Raw genomic sequence first — 25,000 nt, forward strand, 5'->3', positions numbered from 1 at the left:
GAACAGTAAACACACACACTCAAACACTACTGAGACGCCCCCCTGAACAGTAAACACACACACTCAAACACTACTGAGACGCCCCCCTGAACAGTAAACACACACTCAAACACTACTGAGACGCCCCCCTGAACAGTAAACACACACTCAAACACTACTGAGACGCCCCCCTGAACAGTAAACACACACTCAAACACTACTGAGATGCCCCCCTGAACAGTAAACACACACACTCAAACACTACTGAGACGCCCCCCTGAACAGTAAACACACACACTCAAACACTACTGAGACGCCCCCCTGAACAGTAAACACACACTCAAACACTACTGAGACGCCCCCCTGAACAGTAAACACACACTCAAACACTACTGAGACGCCCCCCTGAACAGTAAACTCACACTCAAACACTACTGAGACGCCCCCCTGAACAGTAAACACACACACTCAAACACTACTGAGACGCCCCCCCTGAACAGTAAACACACACACTCAAACACTACTGAGACGCCCCCCTGAACAGTAAACACACACACTCAAACACTACTGAGACGCCCCCCTGAACAGTAAACACACACACTCAAACACTACTGAGACGCCCCCCTGAACAGTAAACACACACTCAAACACTACTGAGACGCCCCCCTGAACAGTAAACACACACACTCAAGCACTACTGAGACGCCCCCCTGAACAGTAAACACACACTCAAACACTACTGAGACGCCCCCCTGAACAGTAAACACACACTCAAACACTACTGAGACGCCACCCTGAACAGTAAACACACACTCAAAACACTACTGAGACGCCCCCCTGAACAGTAAACACACACTCAAACACTACTGAGACGCCCCCCTGAACAGTAAACACACACTCAAACACTACTGAGACGCCCCCCTGAACAGTAAACACACACTCAAACACTACTGAGACGCCCCCCTGAACAGTAAACACACACTCAAACACTACTGAGACGCCCCCCTGAACAGTAAACACACACTCAAACACTACTGAGACACCCCCCTGAACAGTAAACACACACTCAAACACTACTGAGACGCCCCCCTGAACAGTAAACACACACTCAAACACTACTGAGACGCCCCCCTGAACAGTAAACACACACTCAAACACTACTGAGACGCCCCCCTGAACAGTAAACACACACTCAAAACACTACTGAGACGCCCCCCTGAACAGTAAACACACACTCAAACACTACTGAGACGCCCCCCCGAACAGTAAACACACACTCAAACACTACTGAGACGCCCCCCTGAACAGTAAACACACACTCAAACACTACTGAGACGCCCCCCTGAACAGTAAACACACACTCAAACACTACTGAGACGCCCCCCTGAACAGTAAACACACACTCAAACACTACTGAGACGCCCCCCTGAACAGTAAACACACACTCAAAACACTACTGAGACGCCCCCCTGAACAGTAAACACACACTCAAACACTACTGAGACGCCCCCCCTGAACAGTAAACACACTCAAACACTACTGAGACGCCCCCCTGAACAGTAAACACACACTCAAACACTACTGAGACGCCCCCCTGAACAGTAAACACACACTCAAACACTACTGAGACGCCCCCCTGAACAGTAAACACACACTCAAACACTACTGAGACGCCCCCCTGAACAGTAAACACACACACAAACACTACTGAGACGCCCCCCTGAACAGTAAACACACACTCAAAACACTACTGAGACGCCCCCCTGAACAGTAAACACACACTCAAACACTACTGAGACGCCCCCCTGAACAGTAAACACACACTCAAACACTACTGAGACGCCCCCCTGAACAGTAAACACACACTCAAACACTACTGAGACGCCCCCCTGAACAGTAAACACACACTCAAAACACTACTGAGACGCCCCCCTGAACAGTAAACACACACTCAAACACTACTGAGACGCCCCCCTGAACAGTAAACACACACACTCAAGCACTACTGAGACGCCCCCCTGAACAGTAAACACACACTCAAACACTACTGAGACGCCCCCCTGAACAGTAAACACACACTCAAAACACTACTGAGACGCCCCCCTGAACAGTAAACACACACTCAAACACTACTGAGACGCCCCCCTGAACAGTAAACACACACTCAAACACTACTGAGACGCCCCCCCTGAACAGTAAACACACACTCAAACACTACTGAGACGCCCCCCTGAACAGTAAACACACACTCAAACACTACTGAGACGCCCCCCCTGAACAGTAAACACACACTCAAACACTACTGAGACGCCCCCCTGAACAGTAAACACACACTCAAACACTACTGAGACGCCCCCCTGAACAGTAAACACACACTCAAACACTACTGAGACGCCCCCCTGAACAGTAAACACACACACTCAAACACTACTGAGACGCCCCCCTGAACAGTAAACACACACTCAAACACTAGAGACGCCCCCCTGAACAGTAAACACACACACTCAAGCACTACTGAGACGCCCCCCTGAACAGTAAACACACACTCAAACACTACTGAGACGCCCCCCTGAACAGTAAACACACACTCAAACACTACTGAGACGCCCCCCTGAACAGTAAACACACACTCAAACACTACTGAGACGCCCCCCTGAACAGTAAACACACACTCAAACACTACTGAGACGCCCCCCTGAACAGTAAACACACACACTCAAGCACTACTGAGACGCCCCCCTGAACAGTAAACACACACTCAAACACTACTGAGACGCCCCCCTGAACAGTAAACACACACTCAAACACTACTGAGACGCCCCCCTGAACAGTAAACACACACTCAAACACTACTGAGACGCCCCCCTGAACAGTAAACACACACTCAAACACTACTGAGACGCCCCCCTGAACAGTAAACACACACTCAAAACACTACTGAGACGCCCCCCTGAACAGTAAACACACACACTCAAGCACTACTGAGACGACCCTCTGAACAGTAAAGACACACACACACACACACACACACACACACACACACACACACACTCTCAAACGCTACTGAGACAACCCTCTGAACAAGAAATACATACATACATACACACACACACACACACACAAACAATCTGAACTCTGTATCCCTCTCCAGGTTGATGAAGAAGAGCTGGTTCAGGAGGAAGGTGTACGACTGGGATCCTTATTTCAAATTTCCCAACAGGATGATCGGCACGGCCGTCATCTCCCTCATCGGACTCTACACGGTGTGTGTGTGTGCGCGCAGGGGAACAAATGAACAAACATTTTACATGCCATTTATCCTTTTTATTTACTTTTCCTTGTGTATGAATTGTGCCAACTGTACAGTAAAAAAGTGTGTGTGTGTGTGTGTCCTCCTGCAGATGACTCTAGGGGACTATGGGCTGAGTGGTTATGTGTTCAGTAAGCTGGTGTCTCTGTCCGAGTCTCTGGAGCAGCTAGCCCAGTCCTGTAATGGCAGTAATAACACGTTTATCACTGTCCTGCCGTACGTGGAGGAATTTGGCCATGTAGCAAAGAGTGAGACAGTCCACCTATATCTGCCTCACCACCTTTCCTCTCTGTATACGTCTCTATTTTGTATTTTTTTCCAATACAGCAAAGTTCTATTCTCTATTCTGTTTTGAGTTTTAATGCTCTAAAGGTGACATTTGTAAACAAATTGTCTTGTTTATTTTCTAGGGACCTGGTTCATCACAATAGCATCGACCTCGCTGACGTCTGTAACCTACACGTTTCACGTGTTAGCATGCTACAGGTATGCATCCATACAGAAACATCCAACACAGTCCAACAGTGAGCGGTAAGCAGGCGGACGCATGTGCGGAGAAGAGCGAGATTTATGAAGGGCAAATCCAGAATCGTAGTCGTTATAGCAGTACAGGGTCATAGAGCCAATACGGAGATTTGGAAAACACATGACAAAACAAAAACACATGAAGACAAACAGGGGAATTAGGCTGTAACAAATGAGGCTAGGAAAACTCGGGGCTAAGAAACACGAAGTACAAACCAACATGCAATACAACCAGACACAATGAACCTAACAACCACGATCAACACATGAACGCACTGAGGTAAGCAAATAAACAGCCTAGGCACAGCGCACAAGACACGGTTTAAATACATGAACTTAACAAGACTAGAAACGAGTGACAGGTGTGGAAATCAAACGAGGGGCGGAGAAAACGAAACCACGACATGGAACAAAACTATACAAGACAGGGAAAACACGGAGCATGAAGATGGGCGGGACTAACCGTGAAACACAAACACATTTTAATCAAACAGCTTCCTACAGTTCCATCCAGAACGGATCAGATCGCGGGGACAGTTGATATGATCAGTTGATTGAGAGACAAGTAAGCGTTTATTAAAAATGCCTGATCACAGTTTTAATTTCTTGATAGGAAACATATTAGGAGGTTGTGGGCTGGTGATAGGACCTTTTTGCCTGAGAAGTTCCACAAACCAACCTCTGCTATTAGTGTGGTGAGGGTGTGTGTGTGTGTGTGTGTGTGTATCAGGACTAAAATGCTTGTTTGGTAAAGTGAAAATGTCAATTTTTTCATCACTGTATAAATCTACACATAATAATGAATTGTGCTAATTGCTAATCCATCCGTCAATAATAATCAGATAATCCCTCCTCTCCCAGGCTGCCATTACGAGGTATTCTGGCTGGCAGATCGCCTTTACACTCTGGGGTGAGTGACTGTCTCTAAAACTCATATGCAGTCAAAATGTGTGCACTACATCACCAGACACTCTGTTGTTCAACCTCCGGTCTGGTTTATTAGTCTTCCACAAATCTCCCAGAATTGAAGTTTTTTGAAATGGCAAAGTTTTATGTGCCATTTCTTACTGCCTACTGTCAAAACGAATAACGCTTCCAAAGTCGCTCTTTGGAGTGCAGAGGTTTGAGGACGGACTTCGAAGCTCAGACTGCGTTACGCTCTGTAAGCGCAGTCAGAACCAAGTTTACAGGCGCCATCTACTGTCCAGAAGGAGCACTGCAACATGCACGAATCCGTGCGCTACAGCGGTGTTCGGTTTCGGCCTGGGCGAAACAGGGTAGTGTCACCTGGTCCTTTGGTCCCTGGTGATTCAACTCACCGGCTAAATGACGGCGGAATCACATTTAGCATAACACTTAGCAACCGCTGCGGTACAAAAGGGCTACTGATCATTCAACTGTACACTGCAGTGCACGAGAATATCCAACTCGTTATTTGAATTCCTGTTGGGAATGCTCAGTATGAAATTCTTACTATGTATTAAGCTTGCGGGTCAAATGATAGCATATCCAGTTCCCTTAAAAGATGACAAGGGCCAGGCGATTATTTTAAATGGGTCTGAAGTGTGTCTAATGATTCTTTAAACGACGTGAAGTCGGCTGAAGTCGTTGGAGAGCTTCTGTCAGCTGGCGTCACGGCAGCGCCTTCCAGTGTCGCGCGCTAGACGCGCAGAACCATAGTCACGTGACGTGCTGCCTTCTGGACCAGACGCTTGGCCAGGAGAGCTGCTCTGACGACCTCTACCCGTCTGAGACGTTATTTCAAGACTGGAATGACTGATGGATGAATTGATTGGAAAATGGATGCGTCCGTGTGATTTTACACGTGAGTCTGTATGTCGCCCCCTGCAGGTTACCTGATAATGCACTTTGTGCAGTTCACGTTTGCGATGCTGTTTGTTTATTTGGTGGTGCTGCCCATCCAGAAGGGAGGGTTCCTCTCCTGGTTCTCCAACCTGGCCATCATACTGTGAGCCTGACTTCACCCCTCACCTTTGCACCGAACACTAGTCCTGGATCAGTTTTTCCATACTTAATGGGACTTTGGTAGCAGAGTGGAGCTGATCTCAGATTTTTATTTGTTTGTTTGTTTGCTTCTGCAGGTTGACCATCTTCTTTGTGGTTGCGCTAGTAGTGGTGCAGATTGTGTTGGTTCAGATCTTCTTCCTGCAGGACAAACTCTCCCCAGAGGACAAGCAGAAGCCCCTGGCCCTCAACAACAGGTGTGAAGTGCGACAGCGCCAAACCCAGCTACTAACCAAGGGTTTAATGCACAACAGGCAGCAGAAACACTAACACCATCTCAAACACTCACTAAATAAACATTCACTAATGACAGGTAACATGACAAAGGTCATAGTTCAGACACAGAGCAGCTCTTTGATGGTAATATGCCGACCTCAGTGTGGAAAACAGTTAAGACTGAGTGTGTATAAACACACCAAATCCAACAGGTGTCTCTCTCTTTTGCAGAAAAGCCTTCCATAGCTTTAATTACTTCTTCTTCTTCTATAACGTCGTTATGGGACTGAGCAACTGCATCTTACGCCTGGTCAACAGCTGCATTGTGGGTACCTGGCTTGTGTCACGCATCGACCGGACCATCATGCAACGGGGCTATGAGCGCTTGGATCCAGGTTAAATTAGATGGCTAGAAGCTGCACTTTTAGACTGACCTGAGAGCAGTTTTATCAGTTTTATCACCTGACTTATAACGATAAGACTAAAGTTGTCACAGGGTGAAACTAGACCAGAATGAAATGTATCATCAAGCAGGATTTTATTGTGTGAAATGATTCACAATATTACTCACTTATTCTTAGTAATAACCAAAAAAATTATAATTCAGAATTATACTTTTAAAAATTTAAAGAAATTAGAAATTGTCTAGAAATTGGAAAGATAGAAGAGAAAACAGAATGTCAATAGAATAGCATTCATTTATCCATCAATTCATTCATTCATTCATTCATTCATCTATTCTGTAGGCTACTGCACATGGGTAGGAATGATAACAGCGGATCATTACCATAGCAACCCTATTATGGTCTGTTTCTGCCACTTGCTGCTTAAACAGACTGCAGCGAGACAGAGAGAACCTAATACTTATTCACAGTTTGACAACATAGGTCAGTGACCACACACACACACACACACACACACACACATTCACATAAAGGGCTTTTAGAGGGCTCTACAGCAACATTTAACATTTTAACATTTGCTCTGCTGTTCCCCAGACTGTCCAGCAGGGAGCAGAGTTTGCACTCGCTGGCTTCTCTTCTACACTCTGTTAAAAAACCCAGGGCTCATTCTACTCAGGAAGAGACGGCGCCACACTCAGGACCTGCGGGCCCTCGCCTGGGCTATGACATCACAGATCGAGGGAACAGGCTCTCCAGTCAGCGGAGTGTCTGACATCCCACAATTCCCTGTGTCCCAGGATAAGAACACACAGGACTAAAGTGCTTTCCTTGTTTTCGGTGGAGGTCAATGGTGAAAAGAGTTCCATCTCTGAACTCTTTATTATGTCCATATTCACCACCAGGCCTGACTGTCACCGAGGGGGAGACTTAGCAGGACCTCAGCAAGCAAAATGGACCAAATCAAGTTGGACTTTGGTGCTTTGGTACTGATCTGGGGTGATGGGACACCCTATGCTAATTAAAGACACTGGGAGATTTGGATTAATCGAACAGTTGCCTTTATTTGCAGTACACTGGCTTTTTTAGGTGGTGACTGAGCTGTATTTTTATGAAACACCATCTCTCTGTAGCTTCTAAAGCAATCTTTTCAAGGTTTCTCCATGTCTGCTAAATTCATGAATACGTACTGCACACAGACTAAACCCACTCTGGCCTGTATTGACTGTGGTCTGAGAAAACTCAGCCTTAGCTAATGGCAGGGCGAGAGTGAGTTTAACTGCAGTGCCAAACTGGGTTACTATCACCATCTCCTCTGCAAACAATTTGTCTTCAGTAAACGTCAAATACTTCAGTGGAGTTCCAGGATGACTGAGAGTGCAAGCTTTGGAGTAAAGTACTCCTGGATGTACTTCTTACCACAGGACTATCAGAAAGTTCACTACAATACCCATGAGGCAATACAGACAGCTAGTGCAGTAAACCCAACTGTGCCAGATTAAAAGTAGAGTCAGGTATCACGACAAAGCACAGTGATGCACCCAACTGTGTTGCCTTACCACATAACCACCTAACTGTGTTACCTTACCATGTAACTACTTAACTGTGTTACCTTACCACATAACCACCTAACTGTGTTACCTTACCACATAACCACCTAACTGTGTTACCTTACCATGTAACCACCTAACTGTGTTACCTTACCATGTAACCACCTGTGTTACCTTACCATGTAACCACTTAACTGTGTTATCTTACCATGTAACCACCTTGCATTCACAAGTCATCCAAAGTCCAAAGTCTATAAAGTCAATTTTTTATGAGTTGAAATTGTCACAGTAAATTGAGGACAGCTCAACATAAATATGCGTTCAAACAATAATTTTTTATTAATCCACCTATGTAAGTTAATATTTTTCTTCAATCAGCCATACGTCATAATAAGAACAGTGCGTGTGTGTGTGTGTGTGTGTGTGTGTGTGTGTGTGTGTGTGTGAGTGAGTGAGTGAGCGACGGAGAGAGCAATAGAGAAAGGGAGAAAGAGAGAGGTGCTTATGGAACATAAGCACAGTTATCTGTGGACTTTATTGATCTTTTCTCCAAACGCATCATCATAAGCTCACCCCTCTCCTGCCATCTCTGCATGGCAGAGAGCTTCCCAAACAGCTGTATCACTGCCTGGTTTGGAAAACGCTCCGTCTCGGACCATGAGACCCTGGGGAGAATAGCGAGGACAGCCGGGAAGATCATCTTGGTCTCTCTCTCCCCTCCATCATGGATATTTACAACACGCACTGCCTCCATACCGCCAAAAGCACTGATCCCACACACCCCTCAAACAAACTCCTCTCTCTCCTACCTTATGGGCAGAGCTACCTAACCACTCAGGTCCTTACAGCTAGACTGTATAACAGTTTCTTCCCGCATGTCATCAGACTCAACTCCCATGACAGACCGTAAATATTGAACAAACACTATTCACTTTAATAATACTGTGTTCTTAAATGAGTGCAACTGGCTGTTACCTCAGTGAATGCTGTATGCTATTGGCATCATTGTTAAGATATCACAATATGGTACATCCTTAGCACATCCACTCAGTCCCATGCGCTTTATCTGTGAAGCATAGTGGCCCGGCCTTTCGGCTTTCGATGGGAAGGTTCTCGGTTCTAATCTTTGCTCTGTGTCATACGATAGCTTTGACTCCAGCTTCCAAAGAAGCTGGAATATGCGAAGAGAAGCGTTTCATTGTACTGTACATGTGTAATAAGGGCTTAAATAAAGGCTTTCCATCGGGCTTAAATCATATATTTATTGTTTACACTTATGTTCCTTTTTTGTGTTACATCACGGTCTTAGAGGAACGTTTTTTTCCTCGTTTTACTGTATATAGATGAAATGACAATAAAAAAGCCAATAAATAAAAGAGACTTGAAACTTTTTTTATTCAGCTACGATGTCCTAATGGCTTAAAGGGGAGAATCCGTTATACACGGTGTTAGAAGTAAAATAACCAACTTAATTTAGTAATTTAGTAGTATACGTTTCAGTTTAATAGTAGTCTAAAGAAACTTTACTTGGTATTTTAAGATTACAATAAGTATAAATTACGCATACTACGTGTGTGAAGCATGAATGTGAAGCGATGTTATTTTTATTTTATCACTTTTTATTATATATTATGTTTTATATCCGAACTGCTCTTCGATCTGACGAGAGGGGATCCCACATGCTTGGAAAACTTCTGTATTAGAGTCATAATGTAAAAACGTGCGTTTTCTTTTTAATTTAGTTCTTAACTTAATTTCAACTGGCAATCTTTAATATTTAGATGACAATACGATCACAGATGATGTCCTCATTGGTTGATTTAGTCGATGGATTGTTTTACTCCTCTGATATAACCCCCCCCCCCCCCTCCCCCCCTTTTTGGTAATGACGTAAACAATGAACATGCGCGCACAATCTCACGCGGGATTCTGAACGGTAGTTAGGTTAGCTAACACATTTTTAGGTGAGTTGCCAAGCAGTTATAAATCAATTATTTACATTAATAATGTTAAGATGCCATAACAGAGTTGCTGCAGGTAACTGTCACAACATAAGTTTAACCAGCTAGCTAGCTGTATAAGGTTTTGCCGACTTCATTCAGACAGTTTGCTAGCTGGCTAACGTAGCTGGTTCGTCGTTAGCAGTTAGCCTGGCTGTTTCTGGCTTTAGCATGCTAGCACACATAATGGTCTGACCTCATCAGTGACACGAATGCTACAGTGTTTGCATCCTTAATGTGTTAGCTAGTAAGTATTTTAGCTGTTTCCTTTCCATGAAGAAAACTGGAATTGATGGGGTTTTTTTTTTTGCAATAACAAAATAAATTCTTGTTGGCTAGGTTTACGATGCCTTGGGTATCCACCTAAGGCTAGATACCTAGCGTGGTTTCCGCCTCATGCCAAGAGCTAGCTATCCCATCTTGGTCCACATACTGGGCCCAAATCTTCGTCAGCAGTTACCAACGGTTGATTAGCTAGTAAACTAGCTAGGTTAAGTATTTTATGGTGGAAGGTATCAGAAACGAGACTTTTTGACTTCAACATGGACTCACTAGACCTTTTTCCTTGTAGTTTGTGTATGATTTCGTGGACTTTCTAAATTCTCAGTGCAGAATGACTGACGTGGACCTGCTGAAGAAGATGCTGCGCGCGGTGCTTCAGAGCAGCAAGAACGGCGTGGCTCTCTCCCGCCTGCAGTCGGATTACCGCGCCCTTACCGGCGAGTCAATCCAGTACCGGGAGATGGGCCACGCCAGCCTCGAGAGCTTCCTGCGAAGCGTACCGAACGTGGTGCGCCTGGAGCGTGACCGCAGCGGAGAGGTGAGCCACACATTGGGTGGCCGGGTTCCCGTTTTAGAGTGGACGGTCCGGTTTTGTCTCCGGTAGAACGCCTGGACGGACACCTCTTCGTCACCCTTCTTTGTTGCTTTCCATCGATCGATGATGGTTTTATCGTGTTACTGGGTCAAAACCATTCCACAGCGTCCAAGATGCTTCTAATCTCAGCTAAACTCTCAGCGCTTTCTCTCTGGGTTGTTTCCTTTCTCATTATTTATACCTTGGTAACGTACATTTGAATCTAAGACAACATAAGTGAAAATGTGAAATAAATAATAATTTTATATATATATATATATATATATATATATATATATATATAAAATATTATTATTGGGGAGTAGGGGTAGGTTTTACACAGTGAAGAGGGTTGGTGAACCTTTCATGAAGAATGCGCAATGGGGAGGATTGGCTTTTCTCTGAAGGAGAGAAGGTTAGAGTTTGCTTCTCTATTGCTTGACGGCAGGATTTTCTAGTGAGTCTGATGACATAAAAGCTAACATAGACTGGTAGGAGTAGTCATTGCTACTTATTCTAATGGAGTTTCCTTGATGTTGGCAAACTGACATTTACTAGATGCTGAGGAAATTGTTGCATACATGTTTGTTAGGTGGTGTGGAAATGATTTGTAAACAAATAACCAAGTAATGTGTTAATATTGGTTAGGTAGGTGGTGTGGAAATGGTGTGATTAAAAAAAAAAAAAAAAAAGATATGTAGTGTGTATATAGTAGTTTAGTAAGTGCTGTGTGAGTTTGATAGGTGGTGTGGAATTGTGTGTGGTAGGTGGTGTGTGTTGCGGCTGTGTGTAAGGAGACAGCCCACATCGCCCAGCTGGTCTCCCGCCAGAAGAACTTGAAGAAGACGGGCTCCTTTCAGCTCTTGAACTGCCACATGCGAGCTAAGCCTTCTTCACTGTTCTCACACAGTGGTAAAAAGAGACACACACACACACACACACACACACAAACACACAGTGTAGAGGTAAGGAAGACCCTCCTGTAGGAACTGGTTATCAGCTGGTTTGATTCAAGCAAATTTTGGTCACCAGAACAGGGCATTTCAGCACCTGACCCACACAATGCATCAATGAAAAGATGAGTTTCTGTTTTTAGCAATACTGTTGGTACTTTATTGCTAACTGTTGGTTGTTCATCTGTTATGAGTAACGCGTTTTGTGTTTGTTTTTAATTACCTTTCTGGTGTTTGTGGTCCGGAAGCTAAGCCCTGCACATCTTTGCGGCAGCCTGCTCACGTGACCCATCCCATGCCGGGCTCCACCTTGCGCTCTGGTTTCCACAGTGACCAGCAACAGGTCTTCCGCACCAGCCTGCAGACCAGTGGCAGCCTCGTCCCCCATGTCCAAAAGGCCACAGGGTTGGTGACGGCCTGCTGAGTGTTCGAACATCAATAAAGGGTTTTTAAAAATCTACATCAGTCTTTTAAAAGATTGTTAGTATATTTGAATGCGTGATTAATATCCCACACCCCTTTTCAGTTTTACTGTCCATGATTCCAAATTGTCTCTATACGTCATACCCCGTCTGAAGTCTGAGAAGGCTGTACTATTTAAAAGCAACACTTTTAAACTATGTCCTTTAAATGTAGTTGTACTGAAACACACTGGTATGTGCTCATGTAACATCTAATGAGGTGGGTAACCTATGTAACGTTAGCAAGCACATTTATAATATGAACCAGGCAGACTAACTTTGTTTAATTATACATAGGACACGGTGGGGGACACTTCTCAAAGGTTTTTTTCTTTTCCCATTCACACAAAGCAGCTGGCCATTAGAAATACACTTCCCACTGCTAATGATCTATTTAGGTTAGTCATGACTTTACATGAATGAATGAATAGTCTAGTTGCAGTTATACTGTTGCGGTTTTTCTTTGTGTAGCTCTCTGCGTGAGAGAAGCTGTGTGTGTGTGTGTGTGTGTGTGTGTGTGTGTGTGTGTGTGTGTGTGTGTGTGTGTGTGTGTAAAGCTGCATGTAATTTGCTGTTTGCTTCTCTCCACCGGTCCCAGGTCAGTGCGGAGCCGTGCTGTTCCCAAGAAGTCCCCATGGGACGGAAAGCCTCATCTGTCCAGAGAGAGTAATATTGCAGGTAAAGCAGTCTGACTAAGATGACATTAACATTACCAGGCTGAAGTGATCGAAATCTGATTTTTGGCCTTAATGTTGTGTCTGATTGTGTGTGGACATGTGGTGTTCAGTCTACATGCATGCACTTGGCGCTGTCCTTGTCAAACCGTTTGCCCTCCAGAACAAAACATGACATGTATGTAAGCTGCCAGCGCAACCATTTTGTCAGGTTTAATGCCATTACAATTGACACTCTTTTGTTGGCATCTTGGGTAACTCTTTCAAAAAGTGCGGATGCGTGCTGTTTCAGAGAACAGACGCGTTCATATTTGGTAGACACAGGTCACTTTCTATTATGAATAAAAATGGGCAAATCCCATCAGCAAAAGAACTCCCTGTTTCTCTTGCGCTGTGCTGATTGCTGATTTGTTGTGCAGCGGCACAGACACATGTAGGGGGCACTGCTGTGGCATCGAAGGCGGGGCGTGGTGACTTTGAGCTGGTCCAGGGCCGCCTCGTGCAGCTCCTGCGCGCACACAGCAGTGGCGTGTGGCTCTCCAAAGTTCCTCAGCTCTACAGGGACACATTCCACCAGGAGCTCCCCGCAAACACACTGTCGCAGCTGGAGACCTGGACGCATGTTTGCACAGTGAGGAAATACGCGTACACACACACACACACACACACACACACACACACACACACATAGCACGTAAGCTTTTCTTTGTTTTTGTTTAAGGTGGAGAGAGTAGGTGGTGTAAACGTCGTGGACCGTCTGGTGTACCCTGCTACACCGGCGCCCTCAAAGCCCTGCATGCCACCACCTGCCACCTCAAAGCCCCTTGGGACCCTCAGGACCCCAAAAAACCCTCTCAGACTTTCTATCCCACAATCCCCAGCTTCTCCTATCCACAACACCCCGAGTCCAATGGCCTCGAAACCCGCCAACCCTGCCCAGATCTCTCCACCTCTGCCAGAGACCTCCAAGTGCCTGCCGAGCCCCGCTTCCCTGCGTCGGTCCCTGCCAACTCCGCCCTCCACTCCGCCCTCCACTCCGCCCTACTCACAGACCCCGCTGCCTCCGGACACGAAGCAGAAACTCCGGGAGCTGCTGAGCAAGTATAGCCGCGGCCTGTGGGTCCACGCCTTGCCCCGCCTCTTCCAGGAGGCCTTTAGGTACCCCCTTCGGCTCGCCTGATGGACTCATCCCAATGTCCCTACATCCCAGAGCTTTGTGCAGCTGAATTTTGTGTTCTAATCACGGTTCTGTCTCCCCAGGTGCGATTTCCCGCTGCAGGTTTTGGACGACTTGTCTGCGCTGGCTGACATCTGTGTGGTGGAGTACCCCGTGCCTGGCCATCGTAACAAGGCCATCCTCTACGCCCTGCCCTCCTGCAGCCTGCCTGAGCCACGCCCACAGCCACGCCCACTCATCATGCACCATGGCAACCCGGAAGTGCCTGCCCTCCCACTGCCCAAGGAGGAGTTCCCGTCTGTGCTGGTGATGGAGGCCAATAGCACCAACAATATCATATTCAGGTTGTGTGTGTGCGCGCCACAATGAGATGCACAAACGCAATGTGGGTGTATTGGGGAGGGTTACTCTCCGGCCTCTGTGTGTGTGTGTGTGTGTGTTAGGTATGTGGGGGAGGGTTATTCTCGGGCCCTGGAAAACATGGAGGACACCATGTTGGTGTGCTACCGCCACAAGGGCGCAGGTCGTTCCGTTCCCTCTCCTACGATAGGTCAGCTGGTGGCGGTCGCCATGGAGGACAATGTGGTGCTCCGCGCCCAGGTGCAGCAGGTGACGGGGGACGATGTTCAGGTACGTTGGATGAGCAGCAAAAGGAGTGGTGCAGTAGTGTGTTGGTGTCCCTGGCCTGGTAACAGTGTGTGTGTATGTTTGCTTGCAGCTGTTCTGTGTGGATCACGGCTTCTCAGAGTTCGTAAGCAAGAAGAAACTATTGCAGCTGTCCGAGAGTTTCCTCACACTCCCCTTCCAGGCCACCACTGGGCGCCTCGCAGGTAGATCTCACCTGAAGCTCAGCTCAGCGCTGGCTGGTTGGCTCAGGTAGATCTCACCTGAAGTTTTATTTATTTGGTTTTTTTGTTTGTTTACTGCTCTTGGTGGGTGACTGTGGCTTCCGTAACGTTTCTGAGGTCTGGAGCCGTTCAGCGAGGACCCCACGGTCCTGAAGACTCTGGAGTCGTTTGCATGCGGCCGCACGCTATTGGCTGAGCTCGTGGAGCGGGAGGCCACGCCCGTTTTGGTGCTGTATGACACGTCCCAGCAGACAGACGTCAATGTAAACGCTGCGTGCCTTCAGGCGCTGCAGGACAGAAGTATGGAGAACCCCCTGCAGGTTAGTTCAGGCAGTGCGGGACAGAAGCATGTATCACCCTGCAGGTGAGTACAGGCGCTGTGGGACAGAAGTGTGGCGCCAGAACCCTGCAGGTGAGTTCCCACCTCACTCACCAAACAGGTGACAGGTCTCAACTTGCGTTACAACATGGATTTTTGGAAAAACACCTTGCTACTTGGAGGTCCAGTCAAGAGGCTCAAAATTGTGGCTCAAAGCTGGTGAGAAATAGTGGAGACTGCGTGAAGGTTTTCATTCAAAATGTCCCTCCCTCACCGTTACTGTAGGTTAACAGCTCCTACAGAGACGTGTGTGTGACCAACGTGTGCTCAGACGGCACCGTGTACTGCCAATTGCCATCCCGGGGCATGGCCAAGCTGGCACATGTCATGGACAAGATCGAGTCTTACCTGCTCTCGCAGGTATTGTCACCTTCACGGTTTTTGTTTTGAAATTTGTTTTATTAAAATGCCATCAGATGAATATTTACTGCCGGGAGAGGCACATTCATGTTAAACTTTTCAATTTATTAAATAAAAGAAAGTAATAAATGTGTAACAGTTATTCACATATTTATATAGTTGGTCAGAATAGGTCAAACCTCTGTTTGCCTCACGGTGCATTTACCATTGAGCTCGACCTCTGGCTTAAAAACATCAAGGATTCTTTTATAGAACAGACAGATCGGTTACTGTGTGTCTCTGTCCGTTCAGGTCTCGTGGGATCTTCTGGTTGTCAGGCCGTTCTGTGGTAAAGTGTGTCTGGCGCAACACAAAGGCAGGTGGGCCAGAGTGGAGGTGAGCAAACTAAACACCGCTTCCCTCCGTCTGTCTGCCCCTTCCTGTTTTTCTCCCTATTACTTTGCATAGTACAAAACATCTAACAACGGACAAAATAATACTCAAACCAAACATTTGAAAAACAATAAGCTCTATGCTTTACAGCAGGTATTAAAGCCTCCATCCTATATTGTCATGCAAAAGAGAGCTTCAAAATGAATGTTTGTTTGTTTCCCTGTTTTGTTTCCTCTTTCTGGATTTTCCTTTATGTTCTATATATAGTAACATAATTTTATCAACAATGTTCCACTATCAGTGGGGTGATGAGAGGCTCTGGGCTGCTGGTTTGGTGAAGTAATTTCCAGTACAATGTAAGAATTAAGACCCGGCGTAACAGTGATGTTCAGTGATGAACTGCCAGGCAGTCTGCAGCAGTTAATGAGCGAGTGAAGGGATGAATGGGAGGGGTGGACAGGTGGAGGGACATGTGGAGTGACTGGCTGTTTGGCTGTCTCAGGTCACTCAGCTACATGGAAGCCAGGTGGTAGACATTGTGTTTGTGGATCTGGGACTTCCTGCCTCTCTGGAGGTCAGTGAACTGAGAGAGATCCCACTCCACTTCCTCCGAGAGCTGATCACAATACCGCCACAGGTATGGGGAGACACACACACACACACACAGTGTACTTCACTTTGAATTCATCACATGACTGGCTGTGAAATGCTGTCTGTGTGCCGTGACTGTGGTGTTGACTGTGTCTGTAGGCGGTGAAATGCCGTCTGGCTGAGCTGGTATGTGATGGAGGGGTGTGGCCTCCTGACGCTGTGCTGTGGCTCAGGGAGATGCTGCTGAACGCAGACGACTGCGGGATGAAGGTGTGTGTGTCTGACCACAACTCTTAGTGCTCTCTGATAGGAGAGAGGTCATTGCTTAACCATTTAGTGCGTGTGTGTCTGAGCACAGATATGTCATCTGGACTTGGCGGGGCAGGTGCATGTTTACCTATTCCGTGGCGCAGGTGCCTACGAGCGCTCTGCCAGCATTAACCTGCAGCTGGTGTCCTCCACCCTCTGGTCGTGCCGGAGGGACGGGCACCTCCCCACCCCCGCTTGGCTTGCCCTGCCTGTGGCGGGCGACGCCCCCGACATCCTGCCCCTGCCCCTGGAACTGCCCCAGGCAGGGAAGAGCCTGGATGTGTTTGTGTCTGTGGCCTGCCACCCAGGGCACTTTGTGCTCCAGCCATGGCAGGAGCTGTACAAGCTGGTGGTGCTGATGGGGGAAATGATCCTTCACTACAACCGGCAGGACGGGCAGCGTGTGCGGGTGGAGAAGGACCACGTCTATGCTGCCAAGATCGACAGCAAGTGAGAGGAGTCTCGTCTGTACAGCTCTCACTCCTTCAGAAACTCAGTCCTTTGTTTGCGTCTCTCTCTGCCCTGCCCCACTGTAAGCTGTCTGTGTGATCCGTTCGGTCTCTGTCTAGCTGGCACCGTGTGCTGGTGAAGGGAGTGCTCGCCAACTCGCTGGCATCCGTCTACCAGCTGGACTACGGGAAGCACGAGCTCGTGCACTGCTCCCAGATCCAGCCGCTCACCGCAGAGTTCCGCCAGCTGCCCTTCCAGGCTGTGCCTGCACAGCTGGCAGGTGAGGCATACCTGGACAACACCAGCCTCTCTGAGGGCTGTAAAAAAAATAAAAAAAAACAACTTTGAAACTCACTTTAGTGTTGGTGTTTAATGAGACTAATGAAAACTACAGAGTGTTCTGTGTGTGTTTTTGTGTGTGCGCGCGCGCGTGCTGGTGCTGTCTTAGGCGTCACGCAGGGTAAGTGGGGTGAGGAGGCCTCTATCGTGTTTCGGAACCACGTGGAGCGAAAACCTCTGGTGGCGCAGGTGGAGTCCGTCCAGCAGGGGGCGCATCCCTGGGAGCGCCGCCTGTCCGTCTACCTGGTGGACACTTCTCTGGACGAGAGCGACGTGTGGATCCATGCCACCATGGCGGAGTTTACGAGCGAGCTCGGCAGCGCCGCGTAGGACGCCACGTCCTCCGCGAGGACCAGGACGAGCCCCCAGTCTCAAACGTTTGCACCGAGGAAGTCGCGTGTCGACTTAGCGAGAGTTTTAGAATTTTAAAGCAGACTTTTGATTTTTGTGGAAGCGAATTTTCCGTAGAACCGCAGATTTGGGACGTGTGGACTGAGGTTCTGGAGTCTCGGCTGAGGTGATTGTGGGTTTCCTTTGTGTTGTGGGTAATGTGGACAGAGCCTTAGAGGTGCCGCACGCAGAGTAACGCTGGGCAATAGCGACTGTACTTGTGTAGTTAAATCTATTAACGTTAAATGTCCGAAATGCTTCCGAGAGGACCAAGACAGCTCGCGCTGCAAAGACGTCTTTGTAATAACAATTAAGGGCCAGGCGTGTTTAACTTTAACGCTTACCTTATATTTGTGGATTTGCAATGAAGCCGTTCGTCCTTGTTTTCTGTTTGGTTTATATTTTAATTTGTGTCGGGTTTTTTGGGTCATGCACTGAACTTTGCTGTTTGATTTTACGAGGGGGGGGGTTGTTTGTTTAATTTTGGCTTATGATTTGTGTGCTGTTTGTTTTCCCACCCAGAAACAATGTAATGGCTTGATTGTAAAGAAACATGTTCGTTTTCTTGCTATTTTGTTCATTGGCTGACATGTTCATATTGTATTAAACGAAATCGGTAATCGGGAACTAGTTGCGTAATTGTGATCGGTGTCCGCACAACCTCGATGCGAGACGGGCGGCACGGGTGAACCTTTTGCAGTCGCCGTTTCGTTTTCAGTAAATGTACCAAACCGGACAGCAGCAGGTTCTTGCGAGCGTTGCATCGTTTGACGGACAGCTGAGGCGGGGTCTTTCGCCGCCACTTTGCGCTCGTGGGAAAAGGTACCCTTCCGACCGGCCAAGGGGACCGTAGCGCGTTGGAAGGAAAGCCCCCCGGCGACGCGTACCGGATCACCGAGGGCTTTTTGTGTTCGCGTGCGGATTGTACTGTGAATTCGGTCGTTCGCGGTTTGCAGCGGCACGTTGGAGTGACTTGCCGGCTCCGAAAAGAAGCCATATCTGGTCAAAGTATTTAGCCAGCTGTCACGAAGCGGGACCCTCGCGCTATATATAGACCGAATAATCAGTGTCTGAGGTAAGTGAAAATGATAGCCGCAATCTGTCTAATCAACATTTCAAACGTTTAGATTGTATGCCGTTGTCTATTGAAACGTTTTATACGCGTTCTCGTTGCGATTAAACTTTTACTAAACGGTGTGAGTTTTGGTCAGTTTAGTGAATGTAAACGTGGCGAACTGACAGTTTTAACTTGTACGTAAAACGATGGCATACAATAGTCCCTGAAACTATAAACAGTCTGAAAGCGATGACTACCAAGGGCAAGTTGAAAACTGCGGGAGTTACAATTAATCAACCTGACTAAAACAACTGCCACTGTGCGGTCTCGTTACAGTCTACTTTTAAGTTGAAATATTGGGTACAAGCAGACCATTCCCCACCGTGAAAATACAGAAAGTCCTTTCAAGGAATGCAGTGTCACTGAACTAGACGTCGAGTACTTAACCGAGGCTGAAAAGTCTCTACGTTTGTTTGTTTGTTTGTTTTTTCTTTAATTGGATGCGTGTTTCACTCGTGGTTTGTGGAGGTGTATATTAATGTCCTTTTACCCTGTACTAAACGGCCTCTCAGACTTCAAAGCTTACATTGCCTATTGTGGGCGCGGGCAGATTCAGGTCCCAGTATTAACCATGTTTTTTCTATTAGTTCGTTTGACCCCTGACATTAGTATGTTTTTTGGGGGTTAAACAGGGCGCCGGATCTAAATATACTCTGCCATATGTTTGCACTGTGACCGCGGGCCCTCTGACAGCTGTTGCGCGCGCCAAGCACGCCCTCTTTTTCCGCGTGTCCTAGTGTTCGCGCGTGAACTTCTGATGTGTCGCCAAACCGACGTTCAGCTGTTGTAGCGTTTGGGGTCACGCAGGCCGCTAACAGAAAAAAGTCGTAAAGTCGTAATGTCAGCATGTAGTATAAAGAACGCCTATCTTGAGCAACTTTGATTTACAGAATTTAGCTTTTGTCCAAAGCGACTTACAATTATGACACAAATCGAGCAATTGAGGGTTAAGGGTCTTTCTCAGGAACCCAACAGTGGCAACCTTATAATTACAAGTCCACTACCTTAACCACTGAGCTACGGCTGTTTTATTTACAGTTACCTTAACATGTAGCAGCCCTCTTTCCAGAACAACCAAAGGTAAAAAAAAACCAAAGGTTTTTTAATGCATTTTTAAGTTCAAACAGGTTACAGTATAAGGGTGCAGTCAAACTAAAGCCCATGTAGTGCTTTGGAATTAGTGCTTTGGTATTGCGTGCTTGAGCTGTTGTTTTGGTTAATGTTGACTATTCATAACATTAATCTTTTATTGGTTGTTCAGCCATGTGTGTGTTTGTGTCATTCCCCTCCAGGTCCTGAGGGGGTGCCGCATAGCTGTCTGTGCCTTTCTGCTGGCTCCTCCTTCTCTTCCTCCCTCTCTCCCCCCTCTCTCTTCTCCTCCATCATGTCGTTCCGTAAGGAGATGGAGAAGTACCGGGACATCGACGAGGACGAGCTCCTGCAGAAGCTCAGCGAAGAGGAGCTGAGTAGGCTAGAAGATGAGCTCCAGGAGCTCGACCCTGATGTAAGAGCCTTGTGAAGCTTTAATAAGCCTCGTGGGGCCGTTATTACAGCAGGCCCGCTTTGCTGAACCACAAGCAAGATGTTTTGTGTTTTTGAACTCCTGTTGCAAAGTATCAAAGCGTATTTAAGACTTTTTGAAGCGTCAAAGTTGAGAAGCTGTTGTCCGTGCAGCTGTGCCTTGCACTTGTATACACTCTTACACAGTATAGTACTGATCACACTTAGGCAAGTTGGAGTCCACTGGTCCTGAGGTGTACTGTAGCGTCTGGATCCAGTGATCCCTCCCCATGGAAATGAATGCAGCCGCAGTGTAGTGATAAAACTCTGAGGACTGAAGTTTGATTTGGCTTTAGACGACAGACGTGAAAGTGAAGTGTGTTTCTCCCCTGCCGAACAGCGCAGAAGATCTCAGTTTAACTGCAGTGATGAAACAGAGTGGTAAACAGGGCCATGGCCTTGTGTGCACACCTCACAGTGTTTAGAGTCAGATGCATTAGTAAGAGGGTCACCAGCAAAGACACTTATCACTGCGCTGTAGGAACCTCATACATCTGAATATACAAACTCTTCAGAGATGTATGTAAAACTGTTGAGTCTTCTGGATGTGAGAGTTCGTGTTTCTTGGTGTCTTAAACCATTTTATGGGCAAAATGGATCACAGCTGACAGTGGTGCAGGACTCGGGTTTGAGTTGTGGGGTGTCCCGCTGACGCTGGTGCAGGACTCAGGTTTGAGTTGCGGGATGTCCCGCTGACGCTGGTGCAGGTAACTGGAAGTCCTGAGTCAGAATCGGAGTTGCTTTTGTTTCCATTTGTGGTGTCTTGTCAGCTTCGTGCCATTTTGTCCTGTTACCCCTCCTGTAACACCCTCCCCTTCCCCCAGTAGCTGGTGCAGCTTCGTGATGACCTACATTCATACCCAGGTCCCCCAGTCACTCGCCTGAGAGCTCAACAGAGATTAGTGCAATGACTGGCCTGGTCCCAGTGTGGGTGGAGGAGCTTCGTCATGCCCAGATCTGTCACTCATGTTGTGGAATGACTTAAGTCGTCTGCCCCGTTACTCCCGTTTTCACAAATTTATAAGGGTCCTAAATGTGTGTCCTTGTAAACTACTGCTGGAAACTTTCTTAGTGTATTAGCGTATTTGGTGATTGTTTCTAAATTAATGCTGCACGTTAGAGGCTGAACTGTGTTTTAAGTATGAGTGAGGTTTTGTGGAGGTGTGGGATGTGTGTTGTGTTTCTTGGGCCATGTGTGTGTCTCTGGTGGAGGTCCAGTCCTCCGACACCCACGTGGCACTGATGGAGGACTAATGGCCCAGCGCGGTGAGGGCCACACGCTCCTTTCTGAGGGTTTACTCTGCACATAAATCCTCTGTCAGGCCCATCTGCCTCAACCCCACATCCCCAGAGTCAACAGCCATAACTCCTCAGAAATGTACACATTATGATTCAACCCAAGCAATGGATCACTGCTGAACTGTTGTCGTGTGACTGGTGCATATTGGCTGAGTAATAATTCTTTGTTTATTTTTGTCAGAGCTATGTTTGTTTGGGTACTGAAGTGAGATGACACACCAATCACTGGTAATTATGCAGATTACCAGTTTGTAATTACTGGTGTATGTTCACTAACTTGGTTAACAGCGTTGGGGGGGATTACTTCAAAAATGTGTTCTGTTCCAGAGTACCGATTACCTTGTATCTGTACTCCAATCCAAAGGCTTCCTATATTAAAGTGTCGTAATTTGATTATTTTACATGACCTGCCGGAGAGTTTTAGAACACTGGCCTTCTCCAGTGTCTCCACCAAGCTCCTGTGTTTTCTTTGTGAAGACTCGTGAATTACTGATGTTATGTGTGAAAGTTGTCCACATAAACATGTCCCTTCCTCGTTAGAACAACACGGCTGAGAAGGACCAAACCTACACTCCTGTCACACTGCAAGGCTCCACCACTGTAAACATCCCCCAATATTTTGCCATTGGTAAGAACACTACTGAACCTGTGGTGCTTTGTTAGAATATGTATTAAAATACTCTTCTTAGACGGGTCGTGGACTCCTTATCTAAAGTTTTACAGGAAACAGTTCTCCCGTTAGACATTTGCGCACCACTCGGTGAAGAAGGCGGTGTCTTAAAAAGCGGATCGTGATTTGGGTTCTTCGCATCCGTCCCTTGTAGCGAGACTGTAAGCAGGAGGTGTTCGTCTGTTTATGACTGCGGGACACAACGTGGGAAACGCTTTCCGAATGAGTCTGAGCAGTGCGACAGGCTTCAGGCAACCGTTGGTGTGATTAGGAGCGTTAAACGGTCACGGCAACCGTTTGCTCGATTATAATCATTAAAAGATTGGTAAAGACGAAAGGAAAAAAAGTGATCTCTGTTAATTCCGTTAGAAATCGCTATATATATTTAACACTTAATTACTAGTTTAATCTAATTTCTGCCTTTTTCCTGTAACTAATGGAAAAGCGTCATCTTCTCGGTTTCCCGGTTACGTAACGTCATTACATGTATTCCATTACTGTCCAAGCCTGCTAGTTAATGGCGGGTGGTGTGATGGGTTAGTTATTACTGCTAACGTTCCCGTCTTTGTCGGCTCAGCACAGACTGTGGCTACAGATAAACAGCTGGAATATGTGATATGGGTGTGTGTGAAGTGCCGTGGGTTCTGCTGCCTGTCCACTGCCACCTTCAACTGACACACACACACACACACACACACACACACACACACACACTTTTCTCTGCTTTATGTAGCGAAGTATCAAGCTCAGACAGGGCCTGGCTGGAGGGTTTGTTATTATCTGAGTGATACAGAGAATGTTGGTGTCCAGATTGTGTGCTGATAGCTGGTTGTGCTCAACTGCTGCTCAAATGCCCTTCTGTTTTGCTTCACTGCTGCTCTAATGCACTTCTGCCCATTTTCAGTGGGGTTTTAAAGTTCAAAGTTTATTTGTGACGTACATATTCATACATGGTATAACTGGCAGTGAAAAGCTTTCAGCACATCAGGGTGTTTTTTATCAATCCCCCCCACCCCACCCCAGAGAGTAGACCCTGAGCGGATGTGGCTCGCAGGGGGCATGGTTATTGGGCTGAGTGTGTGTTATTTGCAGTGAGGTCTGGAACGGGGTTTCCCATGAGCACCTGCTCTGAGCGTACCGTCCTGTCTTACTGCACCACCTGCGCTTTTTTAATGAGAGAGCAGGTGGTATTAGCATATGAATGCATATTAATGAAACCTCTCAGAATGCCTGGAAGCCACTGAACGCATTTATATCTATGACCATCAGCTGACTCTCTTATCCAGAGATTTCTCTGTTTAAAGTATCCTTAGCTAAATAAAGTTAAAAGAATAAATAAAATTATTACCTGTATGTTGTCCGTACATTGCGTGAACGTCACGTTAACATTTCCGTGTTGCACCTGCAGAACGCCTTGTTGCCTGCTGGGCTCAGGCAGCGTGATCAGACAAAGAAAGCTCCGACCGGCACGTTCCACAGGGATAACCTGCTGGCACATCTGGAAAAGCAGGCGAAGGAGCACCCAGACCGCGATGACCTGGTGCCCTACACGGGCGAGAAGAGAGGTGAGGTCCGCCTGGTCCAGGGTCAGTGCTCGCCTCTTCCCGTACAGCCAGGCTGATCGGGTGTGTGTCTCCGTGCAGGGAAGCCGTGGGTCCCTAAGACGAAGATTGTTGACCCAATTCTGGAGGATGTGACCCTTGAGCCAGAGCTAGAAGAGGCCTTAGCCAGTGCTTCAGACGCAGAGCTCTGTGACATAGCAGGTACACACACTCTTTGTATCTTTATATGAGCATCACCTGAAATCTTTTGCGCACTTTAGTTACTTTTCTGTGTAATCCCATAACTCCACTCCATCTGGGTTTAATCCCACACCTCCACTCCATTTCCCATCAGCCCCTTCACCAAGTCACACTAATGATATTTACCCCTTTTGCCCTCCTGCTGATACGTTTTCCCCCATTACCCCTTTTTATTCGGTGTGTTTCTCTGTGTGTGTTTTGCTCTTTCTCTGGTTTCCAGCCACCTCCTTCTCTCTGTTCTTCATCCCGTCTCTGTGCCTTCCCGATTCTCCTGATTCTAACCCACGGAACCTTCCAGTAGGTCACTCTGCACTCTCTCCTGCTTGTGCACGCAGCGCTAACCTCTCCGCAAACGTTCTGACAACATTTTCCTTCTGTACGTACGTC

The 25,000-nt window shown here is 47.0% G+C and overlaps 3 protein-coding genes across 4 annotated transcripts in view; all 3 read left to right on the forward strand.

The window, feature by feature from the left end:
- The window catches only part of LOC113583539 (stimulated by retinoic acid gene 6 protein-like), a 13,489-nt gene extending 6,212 nt beyond the window's left edge, over positions 1–7,277 (forward strand). The window contains exons 9-18 of the mRNA XM_035530028.1: positions 3,131–3,242; positions 3,381–3,537; positions 3,700–3,775; positions 4,428–4,509; positions 4,676–4,724; positions 5,666–5,783; positions 5,917–6,036; positions 6,287–6,450; positions 6,802–6,942; positions 7,054–7,277. Of these exons, the coding sequence (XP_035385921.1) occupies positions 3,131–3,242; positions 3,381–3,537; positions 3,700–3,775; positions 4,428–4,509; positions 4,676–4,724; positions 5,666–5,783; positions 5,917–6,036; positions 6,287–6,450; positions 6,802–6,942; positions 7,054–7,277 (1,243 nt within the window). The remainder of the gene's footprint in view (positions 1–3,130; positions 3,243–3,380; positions 3,538–3,699; positions 3,776–4,427; positions 4,510–4,675; positions 4,725–5,665; positions 5,784–5,916; positions 6,037–6,286; positions 6,451–6,801; positions 6,943–7,053) is intronic.
- Positions 7,278–10,619: 3,342 nt separating this feature from the next.
- On the forward strand, positions 10,620–18,111 carry tdrd7a (tudor domain containing 7 a). Its single transcript, XM_035530029.1, has 18 exons — positions 10,620–10,826; positions 11,630–11,774; positions 12,064–12,220; positions 12,875–12,954; positions 13,370–13,581; positions 13,672–13,748; positions 13,788–14,108; positions 14,211–14,471; positions 14,571–14,757; positions 14,846–14,957; positions 15,093–15,295; positions 15,580–15,714; positions 16,006–16,089; positions 16,589–16,723; positions 16,837–16,947; positions 17,036–17,436; positions 17,556–17,716; positions 17,885–18,111. The coding sequence occupies exons 1-18, from the start codon at positions 10,620–10,622 to the stop codon at positions 18,103–18,105; spliced, it is 3,210 nt and encodes a 1,069-aa protein (XP_035385922.1). The 3' UTR covers positions 18,106–18,111.
- A 2,529-nt stretch (positions 18,112–20,640) lies between these two features.
- tmod1 (tropomodulin 1) overlaps positions 20,641–25,000 on the forward strand; it is a 10,850-nt gene continuing 6,490 nt past the window's right edge. For both annotated transcript variants that reach the window (XM_027019916.2, XM_027019914.2), the window contains exons 1-3: positions 20,641–20,786; positions 24,220–24,376; positions 24,455–24,574. In XM_027019916.2, the coding sequence (XP_026875717.1) occupies positions 20,667–20,786; positions 24,220–24,376; positions 24,455–24,574 (397 nt within the window). In that variant the 5' untranslated portion in view covers positions 20,641–20,666. The remainder of the gene's footprint in view (positions 20,787–24,219; positions 24,377–24,454; positions 24,575–25,000) is intronic.

The sequence above is a fragment of the Electrophorus electricus genome, chromosome 9, assembly GCF_013358815.1.
Source record: "Electrophorus electricus isolate fEleEle1 chromosome 9, fEleEle1.pri, whole genome shotgun sequence".
In the NCBI taxonomy this organism is placed as follows: domain Eukaryota; kingdom Metazoa; phylum Chordata; class Actinopteri; order Gymnotiformes; family Gymnotidae; genus Electrophorus; species Electrophorus electricus.

Coding starts and splice junctions, on each gene's coding strand:
- tdrd7a (XM_035530029.1), top strand. CDS start 10,620: ATGACTGACGTGGACCTGCTGAAGAAGATGCTGCGCGCGGTGCTTCAG. Junction 14,758..14,845: donor TGACGGGGGACGATGTTCAG/GTACGTTGGATG, acceptor GTTTGCTTGCAG/CTGTTCTGTGTGGATCACGG. Junction 17,437..17,555: donor GCTGCCAAGATCGACAGCAA/GTGAGAGGAGTC, acceptor GTCTCTGTCTAG/CTGGCACCGTGTGCTGGTGA.